Source organism: Macaca nemestrina, chromosome 5, assembly GCF_043159975.1.
Source record: "Macaca nemestrina isolate mMacNem1 chromosome 5, mMacNem.hap1, whole genome shotgun sequence".
NCBI classification, from domain to species: Eukaryota; Metazoa; Chordata; class Mammalia; order Primates; family Cercopithecidae; genus Macaca; species Macaca nemestrina.
This window is the reverse complement of record NC_092129.1, coordinates 84660150-84678750: the sequence shown is the minus strand read 5'-3', so window position 1 is coordinate 84678750 and position 18601 is coordinate 84660150. Positions and strand designations below refer to the sequence as shown.

General features: G+C 33.6%; 1 protein-coding gene across 7 annotated transcripts in view; it reads left to right on the top strand.

Annotated features, from left to right (window-relative positions):
• LOC105478796 (glutamate ionotropic receptor kainate type subunit 2) overlaps positions 1-18601 on the top strand; it is a 705430-nt gene that overhangs the window by 212959 nt on the left and 473870 nt on the right. For all 7 annotated transcript variants that reach the window (XM_071096677.1, XM_071096679.1, XM_011736429.3 and 4 more), the window contains exon 2: positions 16486-16653. In XM_071096677.1, the coding sequence (XP_070952778.1) occupies positions 16486-16653 (168 nt within the window). The remainder of the gene's footprint in view (positions 1-16485; positions 16654-18601) is intronic.

Genomic DNA, 18601 nt, shown 5'->3' with positions numbered 1-18601 from the left:
TATGGTATACTATGCTTAGACACCTTATATTTGTATCAGCACTTAAATATATAAAATGCAAACAAGAGGTACCAGAGAAAACTCAGGTGGATTTAGATGCAGTCAGTGTACATAACATCCCAAGCCTTTTCCTGCATTAGTGGAAAAATGGCTTTAAGTTTGTACTATTTTCTCAGTATCTTTATTCCATGCATCTGTCCATAAATAACCTTTTCTAGCTTTTCTCTGAGGTGTACTTTGTGCCACGCTTTCTGTGTCACAAACAGGTATGTGAGAAGAAAAACAAATGATGCTTTTACTCAAATTAGGAATATGGAATATTTGCTGTCCTCTGATAAAATCTAAATGCATATTCATGACATCCTACAAATGTAGTGGAAATTCCATCTCTGCCTCTAGGCTGCTTTCAACTAGGTCACACTAGGCAGATAAGGATATATGTTGGCTCTTATATGTCTATTGGGAGAAATCCATTTTTGAAAGCTGGGTTGGGAAACAGTTTCGGTGGTGGCTTATGTATATTTATAGTGCTTACATTTACTCTTTTGCTGTTCCCCTGTGTGAAACATTGTATGGGTTCATTTTGACAGGATTGGATAAGGCAAAATGTTTTGACCTCTTTTCTCTTGTAATTATGTAAACATGTACACTGTACACGGTGACCTGGGAATGATGATCAGAACATCTGTTATAATAACTGAAACCGTGAATGAGAGTAGGTTTTTGAATTGTAAAGCAATAAAAGTCACTCTTCTGATCTGTGGCTTTATGCAAATGCAAATGGTTGAAAATGCTGCTGAAATGTGTTATTCTTTAACTTACCACAGGTAGAAAGAGAGCTTGCTTTTTATTGTTCTCAACTGGGTGCTCCCAGCTAGGGAGTTATTTGTCTTTCTTGGAATCAATTAAGTTAACCTTTACAGCAATTTGTTTAGTAGTTTAAGCATTCCAGAAGCTACAGAAAAGTGTCCATTTAAAGTAGTTGATAATGTCAGGATAACCGCATGCTAGCAAGACATATTTCACAATAGTTCTTTGGTATGCAATCAGCGTCACCTATGTAGGCTCTAGGTAAATTTTGGATTAAGGACCCCAGAGCCTTTGGGTAAAAATTAATAAAATAAATGTTACTTTCATCATTCTTTTCCCAAAATGAATGATTAGTTGAAGACTCTACCTAGGGGCAGGTCATGAACTCACCTTGCAGAGGAAACTTTGCCCATTCTTCTGATTCCATGCAAACCCTCTTCACCAAAGCAAGGTTACCTTTCTCAGGAGAATTATCATTGTCTTTCCCAGTACCAGCTTGGCTGCAAGCAGAGGGCATTTTCAAAGATTATTTTGAAATTATTTAACACTTTAAAATTACTTAAAATTACTGGATAGTACTTGGTTATACAAATAATGTAGCAATTTTGTTTCAATAGAAAACTGAAGGATAAAAAAAGAAGTGATTTGCCTAAGGCCACTCAGCAGAAAGGCTGAACTGGACTGTGAACCCAAGCTAACTGGCTCCAAGAGCCCTTATCTTTAATCACTACACAACATTTCCTATTTTATTAGTCATATATTCTGAATATTTTTCTATGTCAATAAATGTAAATTTAACTATGCATTTTAATGATTGCACAGTATTCGTCTGGTGGCTTAAAATGCTATTGTTGAACCACCTCCCAGGTGATGGACATTTAGATTGTTTCAATTGTATTTCATAATTAAAAATAGTTCTTCTGTGGATGTATTTGAACACATGTAATTTCTAGTAAAATTTGTCTAATTCTTCAAGAGCTATGTAATTTGCCTTTCTTACTAATAGGAATATACAACATTGTTTGCTCAAAGATTATTCCTTGACTCTGCATATCATTATAATTATATTAATGCAAAAAACACTTATTGAGCACCTACTGTGTTACACTCAGCTAAGAGTTGCACATTCAACATGGAGTAAATGCACAAGAGGTTATAGACTAATAATTCTCACTAACGAATTTTAGAACAAATGCTTTAAAATCTTTGCTTGATTATAGATACACAGTTCACTTCTCAGGGGATGTTTAGGAGTATTATAATTTTTAATGGCAATCTCATGGAGTGTGTGTGTGTGTGTGTGTGTGTGTGTGTGTCACTCTCCACCGTGAACACACAATGCCCCATAGTCTACAGTTGGGTCATTTCATTTGATCTTGAGACATTTGCTTAAGCTATGTCTACACAAAGTCAATGTAAACATTTTGGTCAGTGACCTACTGCTTTGTTTGACAGTGTCACACCACTGTATTTTTTTCTTGTCTACTTTCACTCTGGATTAACTAGCAGATTTTTAAAGCTTTCTTCAGACTTTGCTTCTGTGTGAGTCCTTGTGGGTATGCATCAGTTTGCATGCAAACTCGTATATATATACATTATTTCTCCATTAGATCTCTACTGGATTAGCCACATTATCTGCAATTCGAATTTCCACAGTCAGTTTTTGAGTTAGATATTTAGAAAAGAAAAGTTACTAAACTTTAATTCTTTATTGAGACATTTACATTTTCCCTGGACAATTTTCTACAGTATTTTCTTCCCATATCTACTTTGGGTTCTTTCAGTTTTTCAATTTCACAGGAAAAAAATATCTATTATTGTATGTTGAAACTAGTTGTGAAGAGTAAGAATTTTTAAGATAAATTCTAATTAGCATTAGCTATATAATCCTCTATTCCATAGACTGTTCTAATTACAAAAATAACTCATGTCATTTTGTAATTAACTAAAGGCTTTAGCAAACACCTGAGGCTTTCTGGATTTCTGGAAGGAACACAGTGTGATCCCCGTGATTCTCTTAGATGCCTGCAAAAGGAAAATAATGGCCATTTGATCAATTTCTACAACATTTTAATGTTATGGTAATATAAAAGCATGCCTTTAAAACTTCATTTTGTTTTCATACATGAAACACTATCATATTTCTTCTCCGTATTAGTGACATTCTCCAAACATTTATTAAAAACACACTACATGTGAGGCACCAAGTTAAGTCCAATAAGTCAAAGAAGAGTAAGCCATCAAAGAGTTTTCAGAGGAACCATGTATGGTAATAGAAGGTTATACCCTTGGTGCTGTCAGAAGTAGTAGAAAAAAGGAATGAGAAATATGGTGTGAGAGGGAGCTTGATATCTATCTGAGGAATTGATAGATATTTGTGGAGAAGTAGGCTTCCTGAAGGAGATGATGAGGTGTTATTAATGTAATACAAAGGTTAATATTTTAGCAATCTCAGGATAATTTAGGTCCAATTAATACTATAGTTTTAAAAGGGGGAAACCAAAAGTAATTTTAAGAATTTCAAGAAACTTTCCCAGAAAATGTAGAAGTAAACAGTTGTTTTACTCTTCTTTGCTCCTTCATTTAAAACGAAATGAAATAATAAACATGCAAAAATATACATTTTTATACAATAGTAAATATTTCACCTAAGAGTATTAAAATGTTATTTAAAGAAACTGCAAAGTAAATAGGTAAGAAGAAATGAAGGGCCTATCTTAAAGTTATAGTCCAAATAAAAGATATTGTTTTGTATATAATATCAAATTACATATGTAGATTGCTTTATGAATAATACCATTAATTTGCATTTTTATAAAATATTAACTTGCTAGCCATCTTTTAAATTACTATTTCTGGATTAAAACTCTAGAATGTTTAATACTTTCATTTTAACCTCACGATATCTAAATCATCTTTCTAAACTCAAAACATATTTGCATATATATTTTATTGATTGATTTTCATAATATTTTGACAGATGATTTCTCATATCAATGTATTTTTTGCAAAAGAGATTGTTAAGTGTTCCATATTTGCAAGAGACTGGCATTTGACGAGATCATCTGAAATTCAGAATCAGTATTCCTCCACAATTTACTGTGCAGTTCTTAAGCAGTTTTAGAATCATTAAAGTGTTATAAATCTCTGATATTCAGATCATCTCACCTGATCCCTTCATTTTGCAGAAGAGATAATGGAGGTCTGGGGAGTGAAGAGGCTTGCTCATCCAGTCACTTTTTGCCTTTTGTTTTCATTTGATTGACCTATTTTCTTTTAAATAAGTATGATTAAGCACATGCTTTTTACCTTCAAATAGTTAATATTATTTATACTGTTTATACGATGATTATGTGAGTGCCTTTCCTGTTATCTCACTTTGATCAGTTCTATTTATATCTTGATACTATTCAAGTGTCTGCCTTCCCAATCAGTATGCATTACTTCTAGGTCATAAATTGCTAACATTTAAGTAGCCATTTCCCAATTTTCTTCTCAGTGTGTAGTGCCTCTACTTTAAAATTAGTATTATTTGCATGTGTATTTTGAGGTCCTCCCTTGGATTTTAGTGATCCATTTATAGAAAGAAACATCAACACCTATTTTCCATCCACTACTGAAAAATATGTTGGAAAGTGTAGAAACTTTGTCAACCTAAAAGCTTATTTATTTTTAAAATAAGAAAGCACATTTGCATACCAGAAAACAACCAATCTTCGTCTAATGGGGCTATCACACTATTTTCTGCCACTTGATTTCAGTTTATATACTGACTTCTAACTCATATTCTTTATTCTGGACTGTATCAGCAACTTCTTTTTTCCAAATGCCCAGGACAGGCCTGAGCTGAATTGAATATGATAGATGTAGGGTGTATGCAAGTGGACCTCTAACGTCTTCTCTAGTTGAAGAACTGCAAAGAGTGCTAGAACTCTGAAAATTCCAGGACATTCTGCAGACAAAATTTTCATTGGTTACATATTTGTATAGTTTTTATTTCACCTGAAATATTGACAAAGTGCTAATTTGTATGCTTTGATGAGATAACTTAGCAACAATGAAGAAAGTTATTGTCACTAGAAATAAGGCTGAAAATACTGGAGTCAGTCTTTTTATTAAATTAAAAATATCTGTTGTTTCATGGCTCAAATGACTCAAAAGCAAGTGGGAAGGATGGGAGATATTTTTCAGCATGAAGTGGAGACCAGACACTCCTCCTCCCCTGGAAAATTAGTACATTACGCTATATACTTTCTGCATAATCACCTTTTGGGAAGCTGTTGCCTACTTATTTATTTTTCCATGGTGTGTCCATGGGTCACATGTATATGTGTTTTGTTTTTGTTTTCGCTTTTTAACCAGCATACATTTAGGCACTCACCAACTTCACACAAAATTAATTTCAAATTGTTATAGTCATAGTTTATATGGACATAAAACTCTTAGAATTTCTTCAAAGAAACTGAAAGTATTTACCACTTAGAAAGAGAAAAGTTATTGAGAAAATAGTCAGAAGTTGAGGATAAAGAGTGGCAATATTACCCAGCAAGAAGCAATATAGAATAGCAATTAAAAGACCGGGCCTGGACTGAGGTCCCCCGTGTCCTAATCCAGCATTCCTCACTTGCCAGCTGTATAACTGACCTTGGGAAGATACTGAAGGATGCTAGACCTCTTTCATGGTCTTGCTAAAGAAGAACACAATAAGCTCAGTGAAGCAGGTTCTATGGACTAAGAATTAGTCTACCTTGCAGGACTGAAGCATAAAGAAGGAAAACAAATCTTAGACTCAGTAATTTGGACAACTTAAATATCATTATTATATTCAGACTTAAAATATAAATTTTATTTAATGGGAAATAGATTAAAGACAGAAAATATGAGTCAAATAAACTTCTTTTTTTTTTTTTTTTTGAGACGGAGTCTCGCTCTGTCGCCCAGGCTGGAGTGCAGTGGCGGGATCTCAGCTCACTGCAAGCTCCGCCTCCCGGGTTTACGCCATTCTCCTGCCTCAGCCTCCCGAGGTGGCGCCCGCCACCTCGCCCGGCTATTTTTTATTTATTTATTTATTTATTTATTTATTTATTTTTAAATTTTTATTTTTTTGTATTTTTTAGTAGAGACGGGGTTTCACCATGTTAGCCAGGATGGTCTCGATCTCCTGACCTTGCGATCCGCCCGTCTCGGCCTCCCAAAGTGCTGGGATTACAGGCTTGAGCCACCGTGCCCGGCCCAAATAAACTTCTTGATGACTTTTTATTAATGTTTGTAAAATACTTTACACAGTGCCTGATATAGTGTATGATCTCAATAAATGTTGACTGTTAGGAACTTTCATTCTTCAATGAGATTGAGCTTAGGTTTAAACATGTTTCATACTTATGTAAATTTCTTTAACTTCAAATTGCAGGAGTTTGCGTTATCATGTTTGAAAGGGGTCTGGAACTGTGAGCACATAAAGCAGAGACACAATTAGTTCAGTGCAGTTAGGACCAGTAAGGAATGTTTTCCCAGAAAAGGTGACTATTTCAAAAGCTCACAATGAGAGATAAATTTACAGATGTATGTTTTAATGTGTGTGTGTGTGTGTGTGTGTGTGCGTGTGTGTAGGTAGGTCAGTAAGAAGAAGTTGGGCTCCTGGGCAGATGAGCCCTGTTTGGAAAGCAATGGAGGCATTTGATTTTGGTTCATTCAGGTAAAGGTAAGTAGTTTAATATGGCTGTATGACTGGGGAAGTGGAAGTGGTAAGAGGTTGGAAAGGAAGGTAGAAGACAAATTATGAAAAACTTTGTAAATAGCATTAAGCTTAAGGATTAGTCATTGAAAGATATTAGGAAGTTGAATGATAAGATCAATGTTTCATGTTATAAAAATGACTTTGATTGTAGTAGATACACTACTGAAAAAAGCTAGAGTAGGGGCAAGTATCCATGAAAAATCCACTGGAGATGCATTGTTGTGGTGTGGAAGACATAGCACATCTGGACTTAGTCAAGCATATGAAAAGGTTTACAGTTACATTCCTGTAGAAATGATGGGAATCTATGAACTGTTAGCTAGAATAATTAAGAAGACCATTACCTAGTTTAACAGTAGGGACAGACTCCAGTGGGATATCTATGAGGTTATGGTCTAAAGCTTTGCTTTGTCTTTAACTCTTTCTGGCTTATCATTTTTACCACTGACTTAGATACAAAAGCAATACTGAATATGACCTAGAGGCAGAAGGTAAAGAAACACATTTCACATACCTTTGTAATATTAGTAAATTGCCTTGATACATTAGATGTTGAATAAGTTAATGATAACAGTTGCTGGCAGAATTAGGCTCCAAGTGGTTTTAATTAGAAAATTAACTGTAAGTAGATGATACAAATCAGGAATACTTGTAAAAAATTTTTTTTTAAAAATACATCACAAACATAAAGTTTTTAAACAATAAGCTTAAGATGAATGAGCACTGTGATACTGTACTGTTAAAAAAATCCACTATTCATTTTATCTGTAATACATTAGCTTATGGAGCTGGCCACTCTCTCATAATTTACTTTGCTTGGATACACTTGGAGTATAACATTGAGCTGTGGGTACACAGGGCTGTGTTCAGATAATTGCAGTGAGCTGAGATCCGGCCACTGCACTCCACCCTGGGTGACAGAGCGAGACTCTGTCTCAAAAAAAAAAAAAAAAAAAACTAGAAAAATGAAAGGATTAGTCATGCGACAAACTGTTAAACAATTTCAAAGTGTTAGGCTAGATGTAAGAAATGCAGTAGGAAGATGAAATCTGTTTCTGGAAGATAATCATGTTAAAGTTGGGCTTACATGTATCCCAATAAAAAGATATGATTAAAAACTTTAGAAAAACAGATGATGGATTAAAATACGGGAGACCTTTGTGCTGGAGCTCTCCAGAGAAGTGAGACACTGCTTCAGATGATAAGTTCGTCATTCCTGGAGGCCAATATGTAGTAATAAAGGCAATCTATGTATCTGAATGATGGGTAGACCAGATGATTTATTGATTGTATGATTCTTAGACTCCATCTTTTACATTCAGGATAATAGTGCAATTTTAGTGCATAGTAAATGTAAATATTTGCAGGTTAATGTAATGGTCATTTTGAGAGGTCTGTTAGAAACATGCATTAAGAACAAAATGAGTATTGGGATTTTATTTCTTCTTGTCCATTTTTTTTTTACCCCCACATTTTTATTTTGAATTTTTAAACATACAGAAAAGTTCAAATAATAGTATAATAAACACTCATAAGCACTTTGATAAAACAATTGCTAATATTTTTTCCAGTTTTGTGTTTATGACACTTCTTTCATAACTAAAGACTTTATATCCTAAGAGTCAGAATCTTTTCTTATATAACCACTATATCATTACTTTTCCTAAGGAGAAAAAAATAATTCCCTAATGTCATTTAATATCCAGGGCATGTCATTTAATAGCCAAAGGCCAATGTAACATTGTCCTTTGGCATTATATTGCATAAAAATTAAAGAAACTTGATGATTTAGTCCTTTAGATAATGATTTGTACAAAATTAAAATGGAGAGGATACCTTTTGCAATTGTTTACACAGAAAATAAGATTAGTATAACATGTGATTGAGAAAATCAACATATCTTTTGGGAGGACAACAGATGGTGTGCCATTTAGAACATCAATTTCTTTATTAAATTAAAGTCTATAAAACACAGATTGTACTCACTTTAAAGTAAGACTTATTTGAAAAGTCTCAGAGGTTAGATGTGACGTTGGTTGGTATATCCGTCATGGGTTTATGAGTCATACACTCCTCAGTAGTAGTTAAAATTGATTTAAAAGAGAAAGGCATTGACTAGGCTTTAGCAGTTGACTAATAAATCTTTTATTTCAAGTCTTGAGTAGTGATGTTCTTTTGTGAGTCAGAGACTGTGATGCGAAAAGTTTCAGCACCGAGTGTTCTGTGTAAACTAGGGATCCCTTGACATTTGGTTTCCTGTATCTACAAAACGAAGGAGGGCAATTACGCCCATGGAAAAGAAAGGTATTCTCCTCTCCTTTATTATTATTTTTTCTTTTAACAAGCCTTTTATAGTGATGAGAACTGTTAACTTTTAATATAACCTTGGAAGAAGAATTGCGGGCATTTTATGGCTTGATAGAGAGGTTATGTGAGATATGATGGCCCTTCCTGAATTAAGAAATAAAACAATGATAAAGCTGTGAGAATGATTATCTTAGATGATTTTTTGAACCTGAGAAGTTCAAAGTAACTATGAGAAAGCAGTACGTTTTGCTTGTGTTGTATGAAGAATAAGGAATTAGATGATAGCTACATAGGAGTCCCTAGATTCTTGAAAATGTGAAACTGGGTGAATTTTGGTATAAGTCTAGAGAGAGCACATAATTATTGATTACTGAGATGCTTCTTTAAGATCATATAGGTCTTAAGTGTCCTTTGTTATTCTGAGATGTATTTTATCCATCAAACATGATTTATGAACTGTTAGGAGAGCAATTCTCTCTTCATGGATCGCATGCTTACGAAATGCTACATACAATCCTGACACTTCATAATAAAAGGAATAATTCTAGGAACAAACAGTTTTATAGAAGATTCCCAGTGCAAAATGGATATTATTTTTTCAAGTCATAGGAAAGAAAAATGTCTTGTCTAAAATCATGCCAACAATTATCCTTTTGCAGGTTCATGAACAGGTAGAAAAAAATGATTTGCCATTCAATTTTATAATAGCAATTTTAGGCCGGGGGCGGTGGCTCACGCCTGTAATCCCAGCACTTTGGGAGGCCGAGGCGGGCGGATCACAAGGTCAGGAGATCGAGACCACGGTGAAACCCCGTCTCTACTAAAAATACAAAAAATTAGCCGGGCGCGGTTGTGGGCGCCTGTAGTCCCAGCTACTCGGGAGGCTGAGGCAGGAGAATGGCGTGAACCCGGGAGGCAGAGCTTGCAGTGAGCCGAGATCGCGCCACTGCACTCCAGCCTGGGCGACAGAGCCAGACTCCGTCTCAAAAAAAAAAAAAAAATAAATAAATAAATAGCAATTTTAAAATCAAAGGCGTTCTTTTAAAATTATAAAAAACGTCTGATTTCTTCCTCAGAGAATCAAATATATAGAGCCTTATATTTCACTTTACAAAGAAAATACACAAAATATATATGCCCTTGATTTCCTGCCCATCTCCACATCGGCAGATTACAGATAATTGCTTCTTGCTGGAGTGAATAAGGTGTCCTCCTCCCCTAGGCTTAGCCTATTTGCCATGCTTTGGATTTGAACCTCTCTTGCTCCTGAGACACCTGACTCCATCACTAATGCCTTCTCTTTTCTACCTTTTAGCTTTCTCTTCCTATTGGTTCTTTCCCTCTGCATATAAATATGTTAAGTCTTTCTCATTATAAATGAAGCAAAGGCACAAACACCCTGAAATTTTGTTTTCTCCTTTACTGTCCTGTTTTTCTACTACTCTTTACTATTTCTAGCTTCACTTCGAATAATATTTTATTCATTTTTTAAATAACGAGATTGACATATGTCCATTGTTAGCTATTTAAATTATACAAATAAGCGAAAAATCAGAAAATCAAAATTAATCAAATGCCTATCTAAAATGAACCAAGGTTAATACGTTGTTATGCATAAGGGCATATTGTAACTACTTGTAAGGCATTTTGTCATCAAATACCTTCTATAGAATAGTTTAAAAATAACTAAATATATAGTGTTTTATTATATCTACCATAGCTTCTGTAAAAAGTCTTTTGCCATTGTATACTTAGGAAATTTTGAATTATTGTGTTCTTATAAATAAAGAAGTGAACATCCTTGCAGCTAAATCAGTGACATTTTCCTTAAGGTTACATCCTATAAGTAGAATTAGTGCATTCAAGTGTGTGATATTTTTAAAGCTTGATAGATTTGAAAAAGGATTTCAATGAAGTTTGTGTCGATTTATTTTTCTATTCAACTGCGCTTTTTCTTACACTTCAACACATTTGATTCATAAAGATTCTATCTCCTTGTTTTAATTAACCTTTCCCTTTTCCTATTTTTGAGCATTTTCTTACATTTAGTGGTTATTTGCATTTGTTATTTATGAATATTATCTACTGATGCTCTTTGTCAATTTTTCTACTGGAGTTATGTTTTTAGTAGCTAGTTCTTTTATTTGTTGAATATATTAATGTTCTTTTTAAATGTATTATATTTAATTAATATACTTTCATATGTTTTCATATTTGTCTTTAGTTATGTTTGATGCATAGTTGTTTTTCAAATATTGAAGCTACATTTAGTAATATTTTTACTGCTTGTGTTATCAGACTTAGAATGGCCTTAGCACTTTTATACAATTGTTTTTTAAAGTAAAATTTTATTAAAGAATGATCTGTGTAAAGTGCACCCACGATACGAGTAAAGTTCTAGTAATATGTATCCAAGCACTCAGATTAAAAAACAGATCATCACCAGCACCTCAAAAGCACATCATGCTCTCTTCTTACAACTATTCCCACCACTATAATTTTCTGAACTTTTTGAAAAATGAAATCATACAGCAGTATTCTTTTGTGTCTGGCCTCTTTCACTGAATCATTTTTTTGTGACATTCATCTCATGTTGTTGCATGTAGTTCTTTATTGATGCAGGTCTTCCATGCTGTTATGAATATCCTTGCAGATGTGTTTTGATGAACATATGTACGGATTTCTGTTTATCAGCTATCCCAGAGTGAAATTTCTGTCACAGAGTTTGTGTATTTTCAGTGGTAGAAGATTCAGACACTCAACTTTCTTTTTTTTTTTTTTTTTTTTTTTTTTTTGAGACGGAGGCTCGCTGTGTCTCCCAGGCTGGAGTGCAGTGGCGTGATCTCGGCTCACTGCAAGCTCCGCCTCCCGGGTTCACGCCAACTTTCAATGTAGATTGAGCCAGTTTGTCTTTTTCATTTTAGCCATGCTGGTGTATATACAATTGTTTTGAGTTGCGATCTAAATTTTCATTCTCCAGAATACCATGAAATTGATCACTTTTTTTATATATGTACATTGTCCATTTCAATTTATGTTTTGGGGAATGCTTGTTCAAATTTTATACTCATATTTCTATTGGTTTAACTGCCATTTTGTTTTTTTGTAGATTTTTAAGAGAGGAGTCTTTTTCACTCTCTCTCTCTCTCACACACACACAAGTGAATCTATCCACTAAATGTGTGTATATATGTGTGAATCCACTAATTCTACTTATAGGATATAAAGAATATGTCATATATATATATATACACACACACACACACACGTGTGTGTGTGTTTGTCCTCATTTGTTTATGGCACACATATACACATATGTGTGTGTCTGTGTTGAGTGTGTATGTTGAGTGTGTCTTTGATGAGGAAGTTCTTAATTTTAAGAAAGTCTAATATGTCGCATTTTTACCTTTATGAGCATCACTTATGTTTTCTTTTAAAAAATCTTTTCTTAGCTAAGCTTTTTGTAACAACTTTATTATTTTAATGTCACATTTCAATGTATGATTGAAATAACTTTTATATAATTATCTACTTGATCCAGAAATATTTATTGAAAATACAATCTCTTTATTAGAACTGCAGCATTATCACTTTAATATTGTTTTCTATATAGATGGAAAACTGTTTATGGATGCTGTGTTTTATTCTACTTATCTATTTTTCTCTATTAATTTTTATCAGATACTATTTTGTTGTTTAGTCTTTGTCCTAGAATTCAAAATGCATTCTTGAATTACTATGTTCAAACAGTTATTATGTTACCTTTCTCTAAATACTGCTAAAACATTAAAATACTGTAATTTTATTTGTGCATTTTTTGCTTTTTTAAAATTATACTTGCCATGCACTTTAATTCTAAATGTAAACTTCATTAGTCATTCCTATTCTTTCTTTTTGTAGTCCAAATTTATTGATATTCACCCATGTGTTTGTATTTTCTCTTATACTTCTCATGTTTAAGCAATGTAGTGGCTTCATCTGTGATCAATAATCTGCCTGTAGAACTTGGTTTAGTTAGTATTTGTTTAAGTGGAGACTTCTTGATGATAACTTCTTTCAATTTTGGTATTTTCATTGATATAGTCAAACATATTTGACAAAACAACTTTGTATCTCTATATGTTATGAAATGAAAAATAAATATTAAAGAAAAGTGGATATTATAGGCATTTTATCTTTTTCCTGATTTTAATGGAACTCCCTTCTCTTATATATAACATTTGCTGTTCATTTGTGATTTTTATCTTAACAAAGTCTCATTATTTTGTTGTTTTCTAAAAAATTATTTTTAAATAAAATAATTATCAATTGCATTTATACTATATAGTATGGTGATTATACTAAGTTGGATGATAGTAAGACTTTCCAAATTTTTAAATAGAATTTAAAAAGTTCTTTCTCCTTAACAGTTTGTAACACCAATCCAACTTTATTTGGAAACCAATTCTCTACTAGATTTTTTTCACCTCCTTCCACATATCAGGGGTAATAAGCTATTCAGGATTTCTCTCTTTTCTTGAGTTAACATTGTTGGGTGGTTATATTTTGTCCTAAAAGGTTGCATTATCTGGATGTTTTTGTTTATTATATACAAAATTTTAAACTTTGGCTTCGGATTAATAAAATTTAATTATTTTTTAATTTAAGGTAGAACATGTGTTACCCTAAGGAAATAAAAAAAATTTCTTTAAACATTCAAACTGGTGATAAATATGTAAACTTAAAGTGGAATTTGAGGCTGGGCATGGTGGCTCACACCTGTAATCCCAGCACTTTGGGAGGCTGAGGTGGGTGGATCACCTGAGGTCAGGAGTTCGAGACTAGCCTGACCAGTGTGGTGAAACCCCATCCCTACTGAAAACACAAAAATTAGCTGGGCATGGTGGCAGGTGCCTATAATCCCAGCTACTTGGGAGGTCGAGGCTGGAGAATTGCTTGAACCCGGGAGGTGCAGGTTACAGTGAGCCGAGATCGTGCCACTGCACTCCAGCCTGGGTGACAGAGTGAGACTCCATCTCAAAAAAAAAAAAAAAAATGTGTAATTTGAATTATTTATTTTAAAGATTGATAATAAGAAAGTTTTAATTCACTATCATCAAATGTTGATTCAATATTATAATTGAGTAAAATATTAATCTAATATTATAAAATATGATCTTTATTGCATACTTTTATCACATAGAAACTACCATTTTGAACTGAAAAAAAAGAAGATGCAGTTTTTTATTTTATTTGCCAATAAGAAACCACTTAAGGCTTGCATTTCTATAATTGCCTCTTTATTCCTACTTTACAAGTACCTTACAATTAGTCAATTATTTTTGTTTCATATGTAAGATCTTACCTTTTTAGTTACATCTTATTAAGTCATCTTACCTCACATTTTAGGAAGTTTTGTGTATTTTGCCTGACTGAAATTTTGCAGAAAACTACTAGTTTGTAGTGGAACAGGTAAGGGTTTTGAAGTCAGGCATGAGTAGATCATGAGTAGATTCTGCTAGTGGCTCTATCACTTGATAGCTTTGTTATCTTTGACCAAAGGGGTAATACCTGTAAAATAATGCTATTTTGGATGGCTTTGAAGGTTCATTGTGACCTCAAACACTTTTTGAGTGCTTACTCTGTGACAGCCACTCTGTTTTGTATGTGCTAACATTTATTCTTTATTACAATTCTATGCAGTAGCCTCCTTGTCATTCTTTTTTTAAGAGATGAGGCAGCTCAGACTGAGGTTTTAAGCAACTGCCCAAAATTATACAGAAGGCATTGGCAAAGCCAGAATGTAACCCCAGTCTAGCTCCAAATAAATGTTATATATAAGAGTAAAGAGTAAAGAAGAATACCACTGTTCTTCTCCACATACACAGAAGGAATCTAGGTTGGTTCTTTATACTCATTAGACACATATAATTATTATCGTTTTGCTTAACATAAGTCGCCAAAGATTTCAGATATATTGAGTGCTATTTCACAAGTTGATTGTTTTAGTAACTACACCATCAAACTGGTTAAAATCCAGAATAAGAGAAATATTTCAAATGAATATGGTATCAAATAATTATTTTTTCTCTTCTTCCTGAATATAAATTTGCGTCACCCCTCTAGTCTATTCTGAGTCCTAACTCCTCATAGTTAGAGGGATTGTTACAACGTTACAACTTCTTACTAATTTATAATAGGTAGTTTGCTAATAGTATAGTCACCTGACACTCATCTGTCAAAATATCTTTGATGAGGCATGAATTGCTAGATGTGGAATAAATAGGCTTATTCAAGAAAGTCTAATTTATGAATGACTGTACTGAGTACATGGTGTGAAATTTGAAAGGAATAAAGATAAATATTCTGCATTTTTAAAGTACTAGTTTCCTAAGGACAGAGGTTGGAGGGGTTAGGAATCAGGTGCTCCACCTTTTATTTCATTCTCCAAACCAACAATGATTCTTATGGAGACAAAAGCCTCAGTTTGGTCACTCCCAGATAAGGAGAGAGCAGTGATATTAGAGAGAAGGAAGGCTGTGACAAGAGTGAGGGAACTAGAATGAGACACAGCTGGTGGAAGGTCACAAATTGAAGGGACATATTTTAAAATTATACTCTATATTTTATGGCCAAAATTATATACTACAGTTTTATTCATTGATTAAAGGAGTTGCGTTGTTTTGGAGAGGCATCCTTCATAAATGTTAAGTGTCTTCTTAAAAGGGACTTAGAATAAAACAACTAGCAAAATGCTAACTCTCTTTGCTCACAAGCAAGATGCTGAAATTTGCAAATAATTTGGGCTTTTAACACAATAAATGCCATAAAAACTATGCCACCGGGCATAGAGGCTCACTCCTGTAAATCCGAACAATTTGGGAGGCCAAGGCAGGCAGATCGCTTAAGCCCAGGAGTCTGAGACTCGCAACGTAGTGAAACCCTCACTATGGATACAAAAAATACAAAAATTAGCTGGACATGATGGCACATGCCTGTAGTCTTGACTACTTGGGAGGCTGAGGTGAGAGGATCACCGGAGCCTAAGGAGGTCAAGGCTGCAGTGGGCTGTGATTGCGCCTCTGCACTCCAGCCTGGGCAACTGAGAGACTCTGTCTCAAAAAAGAAAAAAAAAAAAGTTGTGCAAAAGAATTTTGATTTCTGAATGGAGACAACATTTAACACACTTTTTTTCTATGCTTAATTTTATAGTATATACCAATGAAGAGGACTGATTATTCTAGGACTGTTTATAAATTTGGGGGGGATAAATTTCAGTACTTAAGTCAAGACCTCTCTATACCTAGGCCCTAAAATAAGTAATAATTAAAGAAAAAAAGTAAAAATCATGTTAAATTTTGGCAGCAATACTAAGGCAATTTTACCAATATGGCTGTGGCTGAAAGAGAATATCCCAAAGTTCATAAAGTAAGCACAAACTCCATGTACTTAAGTCTCTCTCTCTCTGTCTCTCTCTCTCTTTCTCTGTCTCTCTCTCTCTCTCTGTCTCTCTCATACACACACACACTCTCACACACACAAATGCACATGCACATGTATAAAAGTACAGAAAACTTCTGATATTTTCTTTATCTTATAAAAATTATGTTTATTCTTGTAAAAATGATGATTATTCTCTTTCTTTTTGCCAGGTGGTATTTTTGAATATGTGGAATCTGGCCCAATGGGAGCTGAGGAACTTGCATTCAGATTTGCTGTGAATACAATTAACAGAAACAGAACATTGCTACCCAATACTACCCTTACCTATGATACCCAGAAGATAAACCTTTATGATAGTTTTGAAGCATCCAAGAAAGGTAATTGATAGATTATTAACACCTTTGTTTTCTGGAATTCAAATTCCTAGGTATTCTTAAGATATTTTTTATTTTCAACATACAGTTAATAAGTTGTTAGGAGTATTTGCATGCAAAGATTTATTTTCAAAATTCACATAAATTTTATCAGAGAAGATAAAGTGGTATAATTACCTATTGCAAAAAATGTGCTTATGGCATGAAATACAATTACATCTGTTAGTGAAATTGTTTTTTTTTCCTATTGATCCTTCTGTCTTATTGAAGCATTCCTATTTTTAAGAACCCCAAAAAATAAAATTTATATCGGTGGATTTTACCAATTTTGCAATCCAGTCTTACGTCTTTATTTGCATTATCTGTCAATCCCATTATATTATTACTGTGGTGTCAACTCACTGGCTACCTTGAAAGCTATGTGATTCTAAGTGACTTCAAAATGTCAGCATATATTGAAACTTAATTGGAAAATTTTAAGCAACCATTAGTTAGTGTACATTCCATGCTCATATTTTAATCATCGAATATTTCTCTTTGTAACTGAAAATAAATGGCTGATGATGTAAAAACTGAATTATATAAGGACATAATTAGAGTACTTTATGAATTTTATTTCTGTATTATAACTGTTTTAAATGTCAAAAATGGAGAAATAAATTTAAAAAGAAAAATAATTTGGTGGCATAAAAATTTAATATTTATATACGAAGGAAGGCAATAGAGAAAACTATTATTAAAGCATTTATTTTAAACAGCTACCAGCAGTAAATGTGTTTAAGAAGTGTTTCTATAGTCTTATGGGGGTAATCTTTTCTTTCTTTTTTCTTTTTTTTTTTTTTTTTGAGACAGAGTCTCACTCTGTTGCCCAGGTTGGAGTGCAGTGGCCGGATCTCAGCTCACTGCAAGCTCCACCTCCCGGGTTTACGCCATTCTCCTGCCTCAGCCTCCCGAGTAGCTGCGACTACAGGTGCCCACCACCACACCTGCCTAGTTTTTTGTGTTTTTTAGTAGAGACGGGGTTTCACAGTGATAGCCAGGATGGTCTCGATCTCCTGACCTCGTGATCCACCTGTCTCGGCCTCCCAAAGTGCTGGGATTACAGGCTTGAGCCTCCGCGCCCGGCCATCTTTTCTTGTATATGTAGATGATCTTATAGTAGGTGATCTTTTCTTTTGCATAGTTAGCACTTGTATAATAGGAATTAAATTTTATAATAAAGATTTTTCTCAAAGGAAAAGGCTTACAAAGCATTTGTTCTAACATTATATTTTTAAACAATATTTGCCTTTCTGTAATGCTAATATGGTTTTACTGTAGCTACCTTATATTGATGTAAAAGTATATAATTATTTATAATTCCAGGTTAGTGCAGTTTTTTTAAGCTCATTAATATTAATGTAACTGACAAGGTACAATATTTCTCGAGATGAAAGTATCCTTCTTTTCCCCCAGCAGCTAACTAGTGTTTATCAAAGCCATATTTTGCATGCCCTTTGAATTCATATCTTTAGGAATACAAATAAGTTTCCACATTTCAGAACCATGTCAGGTGATGAAAGGTTTTGAAGACTGAGAAAAAGGTTAAAGGTAACTGTGAAATATTACATTTGTCATCATAATTGCAAAATAAATCATTAAGTCAAGACTATTACATTTGATTAGTGGCATAGTTCATGATTGTTTCCATTAGGAAGAAGAAGTTCTGCCTCTAATGAAAACATTTCGATCAAAGAATATGGAGTACGAGTGCAGTATAGATAAAATATTAGTAGATTTCTTAATGGTGGTTTCAAATGAACAGCATAAAAAAATACAGGTTCGGATGTTCTCACAACAGAGAACTATCCTGAGAATGCCCTAGCAAAATTATGAAGTGATAAAGTCATGTGGTTTGATTAAAATATTATAAGGAATTTACAAGCTTTGTTACCCAATAAAAACTCACTGG